Genomic DNA, 10834 nt, shown 5'->3' with positions numbered 1-10834 from the left:
CCCATAGTGCCCAGGGATGTGCAGGTTAGGCTGGATTGGCCGTGCTATTGTGCCCAGGGATGGGTGGATTAGCGGGGGGAAATGCCACACTCAGGGAGTGGGTCTGGGTGGGATGCTCTTTGGATGGTTGGTGTGGACTCGATGGGCCAAATGGTCTGCCCCCACACTGTAGGGATTCTATGATTAATGTCCTTTTTGGGAAGGAAACTGCCATCCTTACCTGGTCTGGCCTATATGTGACTTCAGACCCACCGCAATGTGGTTGACTTTTAGCTGCCCTCTGATAATAGCCCGAGGAGGAACTTGGTTGTGACGATTGCTACATAGCCTGGAAAAAGAAGTGAAACCAGACGGACCGCCCGGCAATGACTGAAAAGGCGACGCAACGTTGCAGGTCTACCTGCAGTGCACAGACTACAGCGGTTCGAAAAGGCAGCTCAATGCCACCTTCTCCAGGGCGACTAGGGATGGGCAATATATGCTGGGCCAGCTAGCGATGCCCACGTCCCACAAAAATGACACGATGCCCTCTGTACCAGCAGTGGTCAGAACAAGAGTTGGGGTAGTGTAATGAAAGCTCCAGGAAGACAAAAGGAACTCAGGTTGGGTGACCCCCTGCAGTCAGGACCTACCAATAAGAACCACAGGCTGCACACAACGTCTCTTCACCTTGTCGAAGGTCATCGGCGGAGGGCAGTGGCAGGTGAAGGACCCCTCGGTGTTGATGCACCTTCCGTTGGGGCAGCTCTGAACGTCCTGGCACTCGTCCACATCTGTGAGGGGTGGGGGGGGGGCACACAAAAAGCCTTTTAACACAGGCAGGAACAATCCCAATCCGACGGCCCGGGCGCGGCTGGCTTCCTGAGTGGGCTGCTCAATTCCTAGCTCCCTCGACCAGAACCAGGCCAGAAATGGAAACCCACATCACTGGCCGTTGCCCGTGGCCCACGGTAATTGTCAATGTAATGGGTCAGTTCCAGGGAGGCGATGGCCTAGTGGTATTATTGCTGGACTGTTAATCTGGGGACCTGGGTTCAAATCCCACCATGGCAGATGGTGGAAACTGAATTCAATAAATATTTGGAATTGAGAATCTAATGATGACCATGACTCCATTGCCAATTGCCAGGAAAAACCCATCTGGTTCACTAATGTCCTTTAGGGAAGGAAACTGCCATCCTCACTGGACCCGAAACATTAACTGTGTTTTTTCCTTCACAGATGCTGCTAGACTTGCTGAGCTTTTCCAGCAACTTTGTTTTCGTGCCATCCTTACCTGGTCTGGCCTACTTGTGACTCCAGACCCACAGCAATTGACTCTGAACTGCCCTCTGGGCAATTAAAAATGGGCAATATATGCTGCCTAGCCAGGGACGCCCTCATCCCGTGAACGAATAAAGAAAAAGAAAAAGAAAAAGAAAAAAAAAAACTTGCAAGTCATTCAAGTGCATATTTGTGATGTTTCTGAGACATTTTTGGTAAAATATTCATTCATTAAGACCAAATGCCTGGCTCTCTCTCATTCATAAAGTGCTCAGAGGTTTAAATGTCTCATTCTTAGTAAATCAGTCAAATATAAAGAGACCCTCCCTCCAAAAGAGCACACTAGTTTGTCTACTCGGGACTACTGTCCCAGCTACTCCCAGCTGTCTAACCTGTGTAGGATCTTCTTTCTGCCACTTGTTTACACAATGATGGACGAGTGATTTAATCCGGTGACCCACGTAACGTTCTGAGGAAAGGTCACCGGACCCGAAACGTTAACTCTGTTTTTCCCTTCACAGATGCTGCCAGACCTGCTGAGCTTTCCCAGCAACTTCTGTTTTTGTTCCTGATTTACAGCATCCGCAGTTCTTTCGGCTTTTGTTTTAACGTTCCAGGGAACTGGTTTCCAATCTAACCAGGGCAAATGCTGGAATTCAGATATAAGTCGGGAATTAAGCATCTGATGGCGACTGTCGCTGATTACTGGGGGTGATGGAGGGAAGACTCATCTGGTTAACACGGGAATTCTGGTGTCCCTTACCTGGCCAGGCCTACAGACCGACTGTGACCCTTAAAGGGCAATTAGGGCTGGGGCAATCCATCTGCCTATCCAGTGATGCCCACATTCCATGAGGGAATTTAGAAACAGTTCCCAGAAACAGACTCCTTTTGGCAATGAAGTAACTACTGTGGGATTTTAAAACTCTTCCTCACCCAAACACTGAAACAGGGACCCATCATAGTAGAAGCCTTGTTTGCAGTAACACTCAAAGCCAGGCTGGGTGTTCATGCAGAATCCTTCCTTGCAGATTTCCTGGCCGAACAGGGTGCACTCATCGATGTCTGGAATCGGAAGGAATTGGAACACGATTAAACTCTCTCCTGAACCTGTCTGGCACCATTCCTGACAGAGTACTCGAGATGTCATAAGTCTGGTGCTGGGAAACGGGATTGGTGCATAGAGAGGTCAGCCCAGACCCGATGGGCTGAAGGGTCTCTTCTGCGCTGCTTGTCTCTGGAACAGTTAGGGAGGGCAAACATACAACGAGGGTGGTTGGCCGAAGGGTCAGAACTGCAGGGGATGGCCACAAAGCTTCCCTTACTGTAGCAATCTCAGTCAAAGGAGCGAGTTGAAACTCCAGCCTCTGCCTCCCTACATACCGATCCCTACAGGAAAGGGCAGTGAGCAATTTTCATCCCTTATCTAAGGAAAGGCATATTGATAATCGAGGGCAGTCCAGAGAAGGGCCACTGGGCTTAGCCTGGATGCGGAGGTACTGTCTTACGAGGAGAGGTTGAGTAAGTTGGGCCTGTACTCATCGGAGTTTAGAAGATTGCAAAGCGTTGTTGAAATGTACAAGATTTTTTAGGGGGCTCAACAGGGCACATGTGAGAAAGATTGTTTCCCTATGAGGGAGAGTCTAGGTTCAGAGGGCATAGCCTCAGGATAAGGGGTCATCCATTTCAGACGGTAATAAGGAGGAATTTCTTCTCTCAGAGGGTGGTGAATCTGTGGAATTCATTACCACAGAGGGCTCTCGAGCCTGGGATGATTAAGAATTTTCGAGGCTGAGAATTGGGTTATGGGGCGAAGGCAGGGAAGTGGAGTTGAAGATGATCAGATCACCATGATCTCATTGAATGGCAGAGTAGACTTGAAGGGGCTGAATGGCCTACTTTTGCTCCTACGTAGAGTCATAGAGGTTAACAGCATGGAAACAGGCCATTCGGCCCAACTTGTCCATGCTGCCCAGTTTTCACTAAACTATTCCTATTTACCTGCGTTTGTGCCATACCCCTCCATGTCTATCCCATCCATGTACCTGTCCAAATGTTTCTCAAATGATGAAATTGTATTCGCTTCTTCCACTATCTCTGGCAGCCCATTCCAGACACTCACCACACTCTGTGTGAAAAAGTGGACCCTCTTGTATCTCTCCCCTCTCACCTTAAGCCTATGCCCTCTACTTTTAGACTCCCTTACCCTGGGGAAAAGCTGTTGGCTATCTGAGTCATAGAGACCCTTCGGTCCAACTCCCAGTGCCGACCAGATATCCTAAATTAATCTAGTCCCATCTGCCAGCATTTAGCTCATATCCCTCTAAACCCTTCCTATTCATGTACCCAAGCAGGTGCCCTTTAAATGCTGTACCAGCCTCCACCACTTCTCCTGGCAGCTCATTCCATATATGCACCACGCTCTGTGTGAAAATCTGTGCCTCTCACCATTTTATAGACCTCCATAAGGTCACCCTTGGGTCTCCTATGCTCCAGGAAAAAAAAAAGTCCCAGCCTCTCCTTATAACTCAAACCTTCCGGCCCAGACTGTCCGTAGTATATCTTTTCTGCACTCTTTCTAGTTTAACAATAGCTTTTCTACAGTACGGCAGCCAGTGCTCCAAATGTGGCCGCCAGGCGAGGACTGGACCTGGATGCAAAATCCTTTGCAGTCAAACAGTCTGCCCACATCAGAATGAGCCCGACACTGAAGCGAGGTGGGGCGCAGTGTGGGATTTGAGAGAGGACAGGGCCAAAAACACTGAGATCAATTCAAGTAATATGCCAGGTTGAGATCTTCTTCAGTTCAGACTGGTCCTGATCTTATCAAATTGGTGGAGTATGCTCACGGTTCCAATGGCTAAATGCTTTGTATATTTGTATATTCAAGTGTATGTGATCGTATTTGACCCGCTTTAGCTGAAGGGACAGAAAGCCCTATCTCCAAGTTTGCTGATAACACTAACTTTAAGAAGACAAAGTGCACAATAACCTTAAAGAGATCTTCACCTGTTGCTTCAGGTGTTAAGTTCAGGGTTAGGTGTATTTCCATGTGGGAAAGCATGGTGTCTTTGACTTTAAACCCAAGGAAGATAAGGGTGAAAAGCAAAGAACTATGGAGGGACAGGAAGATACAAGTACAACACAACAACAATTCACATTTAAATAGTACCTTCAACAGAGTATGATGTCCCCATGGTCCTTCACAGGAGCAAACATTGGACAGAGCCCCAACCATGACTGAACTTTTGATTGACAATGGAGGTTTTGAGGAGGTGTCTTCAAGGAGAGAATTATACAGAGCCTAAGCAGCTGGAGGCATGACTGCAATGGTGCAACACGAGAAATTAGAGCGGCACGGTGGCTCAGTGGTTAGCACTGCTGCCTCTTGACACCAGGGACCCGGGTTTAATTTCGCCCTGGGTGACTGTCTGTGTGGAGTTTACACATTCTCCCTGTATCATAGAGTCCCTGCAGTATGGAAACAGGCCCTTTGGCTCAACAAGTCCACACCAACCCTCAGAACATCCCACCCATCTCTATAATCCACCTAATCTACACATCCCTGGACACTATGGGACAATTTAGCACGGCCAATCCACCCTAACCTGCACACCTTTGGACTGTGGGAGATAACCAGAGCACCCAGAGGAAACCCACGCAGACACGGGGAGAACATGCAAACTCCACACAGACAGTTGCTTGAGGCTGGAATCGAACCTGGGCCCCTGATGCTGTGAAGCAGCAGCGCTAACCACTGAGCCACCCTACTGTATCTGTGTGGGCTTGCTCCAATTTCCTCCTACAGTCCAAAGATGTGTAGGTTAGGGTGTACATGCTAAAGGTGTTCAAGAGGCCAGGAAATTGGAAGGGGGAATCAGAGACGTGGGATAGTTGCAGGGAGGAAGGAGGTCACTGAGGCAGGGAGGGGAAGGTGAGATCGCAGAGGGATTCGAAAACAAGGAGGGGAATTTTAAAATCGAGGCTTTGCTGAGCCTGGAGCACGGGGGGTGAATGGGACTCGGCACGAGGTAGGATGCAGGTGAGGCCAGTCCTGGGTGAATTCACAAAATCTTTCGTCCTCTCTCTTCCCAGGTGGAGCAGTTCTAGCCTATTATGATACCCAGCCATGCAAGGTGAGGCTTGAGTCTCTTGGGCCAGAGATACTGTGACACATCAACCTTCTGAAATGATTGACTGACTGCCACAATATGAGAGACTGAAACTGACAGACCCAGGGCGTGAAAGATGGAGTTAAGGTAATGTGTGTTGGAAGTGAATGGCAGAAGAGGATCAAGGATCTGAGGCAGGGCTCTAGGGAAATGAAGTGGGGGACAGTCTAAATACTGACTGTACTCACCTCTGTACGATGGAATCCCAACGCCGAACAGATTGTCGTCGGTCACCAGGAATCCCTCCCCGTCTGGACAGAGAGACTGAAATTCAGCTGGAAGGACAGAGAGTCAGGAATGAGTGAAACAGATTACTGAAGAGCTCACAGACTATACTTTCGCTGAACCTGGGGTGGGGTGGAGTCTCACAGAACTTGAGCTGCCCAATCCGGAAAAAGAGGTCATGAGCAAAAGTCCTTCCGCACGGGAAATAGATGAGCCTTTGAAAAGGATGTTGAAAATTGTAGGGAAGTGGGATTGATAAAGGCCTGTCATGGACCAGACCAGACTCCCCGCCACCTCCACCTCCCGAGAGTATTTTAAGAAGGTAGCCTAGACCCTAACTGTTTCTTACTTTTAAAGGCAAATGTGAAGTCACAGAACTGTACAGCACAGAAACAGACCCTTCAGCCCAACCTGTCCATGCTGACCCGATATCCTAAATTAATCTAGTCCCATTTGCCAGCATTTGGCCCATATCCCTCTGAACCCTTCCTATTCATGTACCACCCAGGTGCCTTTTAAATGTTCTAAATGTACCAGGCTCCACCACTTCCTCTGGTAGTTCGTTCCACACACGCACCACTCTCGTTATGAAAAAGTTGCCCCTCAGGTCCCTTCTAAATCTTTCTCTTCTCACTTAAATCAATGCCCTCTAGTTTTGGACTCCCCCACCCAGGGGAAAAGACTTTGGCTATTTACCCTATTCATGGCCCTCATATTTTATAAACTTCTATAAGGTCACCCCTCAGCCTCCAATGCTCCAGGGAAAATAGCCCAGCCTATTCAGCCTCTACCTATGGCTCAAACCCTCCAACATCCTTATAAATCTTTTCTGAACCCTTTTAGGTTTCACAACATCCTTCCTATATCAGGGAGACCAGAATTGAACACAGTATTCCAAAAGTGGCCTCCCAATGTCCTGTACAGCCACAACATGATCTCCCAACCCCTATACTCAATGCACTGACCAATAAAGGCAAGCGGACCAAACACTTCCTTCACTGCCCTGTCTACCTGTGACTCTACTTTCAAGCAACTATGAACTTGTACCCAAAGGTCTCTTTGTTCGGCAACACTCCCCAGGACCTTACCATTAAGTGTATAAGTCCTGCCCTGATTTGCCTTTCCAAAATGCAGCACCTCACATTTATCTAGATTAAACTCCATCTGCCACTCCTTGGCCCATCTGATCAAGATCCCGTTGTACTCTGAGGTAAACTTCTTCGCTGTCCACTATACCTCCAATTTTGGTGTCATCTGCAAACTTACTAACCATACCTCCTATGTTCACATTTATATAAATGATGAAAAGTGCCTGTTCCAGATATGCTGCTACTGGTCAAACTACTCGATGTTAAGCAAAACACAATTTATTTAAACACCGCAGTTAAAATACAACCAAAGAAAGAAGAATTTAGAATAACAACTCAATTGGAAACTTAACAGAATGATAGATACAGTAACTATTACTAATTAACTGTTCCAATAAAGTAATATCCCACAACCACACCTCTTGGCAAAAATAAGAAAATTCAGACATAGCTGCTCACATGCAGTTCTCCAATCCAGGAGGAAAAGAACATCAAGAGAAAATTCAGAGAGAGTAGCAGCCAGGAATCATTCACTGAAGTTTTCAACTCTGTTGAGACTCCAATAGCTTCTGATGTTACTCAGAAATCCTGATCTGAGAGAGCTGGGCCATACTCATTAAAAAAAAAACCCTCTAATGGTCTTAACTAGCCAGCTTGGTACCTCTCGTTCAATCTCTCTCTTAATAGAAACCTGGATAAAAGAACCTCTCAAAGCTACAGCGTTGTCACAAGCCAGAGATAAATCAAATTCAATTAAACTGTAGGATGCACATGGAGCTGAGATCACCATCAGGTCAGCCATGGACTTGAAGTAATGTATTTTGAAATCAGAAATACAGCCATATAAGGTTGAGATCAGGAAGCATTTCACACAAAAGGTGGTTGAAATTTACAAGTCTTGTCTGCAAAAGGCCATCGATTATAAACATTCTGCTCAGACATGCTGTAACACACCTCTGGGGAAAGTAGGGCCTGAATGTGGACCTTCTGGCTTAGAGGTAGGGACACGATCACTGCATCATGAGGACCCTCCCTATCCCCCTACAAAAGTTGGTGGGGACCAATTGAAAATGTCAAGATTGATAGATTTTTGTTCGATAAGTTTATTAAGGGATACCGAGCATACATTCGTAGATAAAATTGAGATAAATGTTTGGATAAGAATATAGGAGGCATGGTTAGTAAGTTTATGGATGACACCAAAATTGGTGGCATAGTGGACCATGAAGAAGGTTTTCTAGAATTACGAAAGGATTTTGATCAAATGGGCCAATGGGCTGAAAAACGGGAGTTGGAATTCGATCTAGATAAATGCAAGGTATTGCATTTTGGTACAACGTAGGGTTTATACAACTACTGGTAGGGCCTTGGGTAGTGTTCTGGAACAGAGGGACCTAGGGGTTCAGGTACATACTTCTTTGAAACTCACATTACATATCGATAGGGTGGTTGAGAAGGTGTTTAGCACGCGCGCCTTCATTGCTCAGACCTTTGAGTATAAGAATTGCAAGTTATATTGAGGTTGTACAGGATGTTGGTGAAGTCCCTTTGGAGTACTGTGTTCAGTTCTGGTCGCCCAGTTATAGGAAGGATATCATTAAGCTGGAGGGGGTTTGTAAGAGATTTACCAGCATGTTACTGTTTCAGTTACAAGGAGAGGCTGGATGGATTGGGGATTTTTCCCTTGGAGCATAGGAGGTTGAGGGGTGACCTTGTAAAGGTTTATAAAATCATGAGGGGCATAGATAGGGTGAATGGCAGGTGTCTTTTCCCTAGGACAGGGGAGTTCAAAACCAGGGGTAATATTTTTAAGATGAGAGGAGAAAGATTTAAAAAAAGACATGAGGGGCATTTTTTTTTACACAGAAAGTGGTTCGTGCATGGAATGAACTTCCAGAGGAAGTGGTGGATGTGGGTACAGTTACAATGTTTAAAAGATATTTGGATAAGTACATGAATAAGAAATGTTTGGAGGGATATGGGCCAGGAGCAGGCAGGTGGGACTAGGTTAGTTTGGGATTATGGTCAGCATGGTTGGACCGAAGGGTCTGTTTCTGTGCTGTATGACTCCATGATCCAGACTGTCAGAGCTCCTTCTGTTCCTGTGCTTCAGACGAGACGCTGAAAGACCATTTTTTTGGTTCCGATGCAACAGGCTTGAGGTAGATGTCTGGGAGTCTGCCCTTCTGTGGTGAAGCAGCATATGGCAGTGCGTGACAATGGGTGCAGGGCACACGCCTCTCCTTTGCCTGAGACGCAGGTTCTTAAGATCAAGCCTCACTCCCAGATACCGGAGCACAAAACGCAGGCTAACAAATCGGGTACCGATGCTGAGGGAGTGCTGCACTGTTGGTGTTGCTGTCTTTCAGAGGACACATTAATGCAAGGCGCTGTTTGCCCCTCAGATGAGTACAAAGATGAGTCCCTATTTTAAGAAAAACAGGGTAGCCCTCCTCAGTCAACATTCATGTTACGACCAATGATTCACAAACTTAGCAGGAGGCGATGGCCTAGTGGTATTATCAGTGGACTGTTAATCCAAAGACCCCGATAACGTTCTGGGGACCTGGGTTTGAATCCTACCACGGCAGATGGTGGAATTTGATTTCGATAATTATCTTGAGTTAAGAATCTAATGATGACCGTGAATCCATTGTTAATTGTCGGAGGGGGAAAACCCATCTGGTTCACTAATTCCCTTTAGGGAAGGAAACTGCCATCCTTGTCTACATGCGACTCCAGACCCACAGCAATGTGGTTGACTCTTAACTGCCCTCTGGGCAATTAGGGATGGGCAATAAATGTCAGTGATGCCCTCACCCCATGATTGAATGGTAACCCTAACCCTACATGTGACTCCAGACTCACAGCAATGCAGTTGACTCTTAACTGCCCCCTGGACAATCAATGCTGGGTCTAGCCAGCGATGCCCTCATCCCGTGAACGAATAAAGGAAAAAAAAAGGTCATTAGCTCAGAAGAGATTGTGGGATCTTGCTGTGCAAAAGTTGCCTTACCGTGGCTGCACTTCAAAAAGTTGGCACTGGTTGCAGGATGCCCTGAACCACATGAAAACTCTGAAGAAATTCGATTCTTTCTTACGCACTTATTAATTGAGTTGTAGAGGAAGGAGCTTTCCCTGGTGCCCATGACAAAGTTGGGGTGGATTGTCAAGAAACTCCTCCAGCCCTTTCTCTCGCTGACAAGCGTCCCCACATGCAAGGGGTGGAAGAGCCTTACTTTTGCCTATCTCCATTTCCTTCGAAAGTACGTGAGAGAACAGCCTGCACCTCTTACCTGTGCTGTGCACAGGGCAGGGGTAGATCTCACAGTGGTTGCCCCATCCTGCCCCTAGAGAGCAGCAGCATTCCTCCTTTGTGATGTTGGTCGCAAGGACACTGTCGCAGAAGATCGTATCATCGAGACTGAGGTAACACTCCTTCTTGTCTTCGGGCCTCTCGGGCTCTGTGGGTGGACACAGGATGCTCCAGATGTAAAACACATGCCTAAAACACACTGGTAACCAACCTATTTTGAACAATTTTAAATTATTTTTTCTCAGGAGCAACTCCTTTACAGCTCCAGCTTCAGCCAGTTGCACTGCACAACTGCCCCAAACTGAAACTAATGACCTGTTTTCCTGAGCATGTTTACCCTAAACCCGCCAAGAAATCCAGAATCTTCTACCTGAAACCATAACGCACTGCAAAATTTACTTAGCATGCTCGTAAGCTTTCCCAGTGTAAACAAATTCCCATTAGTTTTCAAAACTATCTCCTCAAACGGTTTTAAAAAGACATCTCCTTGGCTACAAAAATACTTACAAGTCAAGACTTCCAATGAATAGAACGGGATACAGATCCTGTAAATGATGACAGTTTTACTATGGAAGGGTAAAATGTGTCGACACAGGCTTGGAGGGTCGAAGGGCCTGTTCCTGTGCTGTATTGTTCTTTTTTCATTGTTTTTTTGTACTTACAAGACTTACAAATCCAAAGATGTGCAGGTTAGGGTGGATTGGCCATGCTAAATTGTCCCATAGTGTCCAGGGATGTGCAGGTTAGGGTGGATTGGCCGTGCTAAATTA

At 46.7% G+C, this 10834-nt stretch overlaps 1 protein-coding gene across 1 annotated transcript in view; it reads right to left on the bottom strand.

Moving 5' to 3' along the window:
• The window catches only part of LOC109926459 (latent-transforming growth factor beta-binding protein 3-like), an 83029-nt gene that overhangs the window by 5110 nt on the left and 67085 nt on the right, over window positions 1-10834 (bottom strand). The window contains exons 15-18 of the mRNA XM_048619625.1: window positions 10045-10212; window positions 5624-5710; window positions 2200-2328; window positions 629-773 (exon numbers count right to left, since the gene is read on the bottom strand). Coding sequence (XP_048475582.1) covers window positions 629-773; window positions 2200-2328; window positions 5624-5710; window positions 10045-10212 — 529 coding nt within the window. The remainder of the gene's footprint in view (window positions 1-628; window positions 774-2199; window positions 2329-5623; window positions 5711-10044; window positions 10213-10834) is intronic.

The sequence above is a fragment of the Rhincodon typus genome, chromosome 43 (assembly GCF_021869965.1).
Source record: "Rhincodon typus isolate 14 chromosome 43, sRhiTyp1.1, whole genome shotgun sequence".
Classification (NCBI taxonomy): Eukaryota; Metazoa; Chordata; class Chondrichthyes; order Orectolobiformes; family Rhincodontidae; genus Rhincodon; species Rhincodon typus.
The sequence above is the reverse complement of the archived record's forward strand: the minus strand, read 5'-3'. Positions and strand labels throughout refer to the sequence as shown.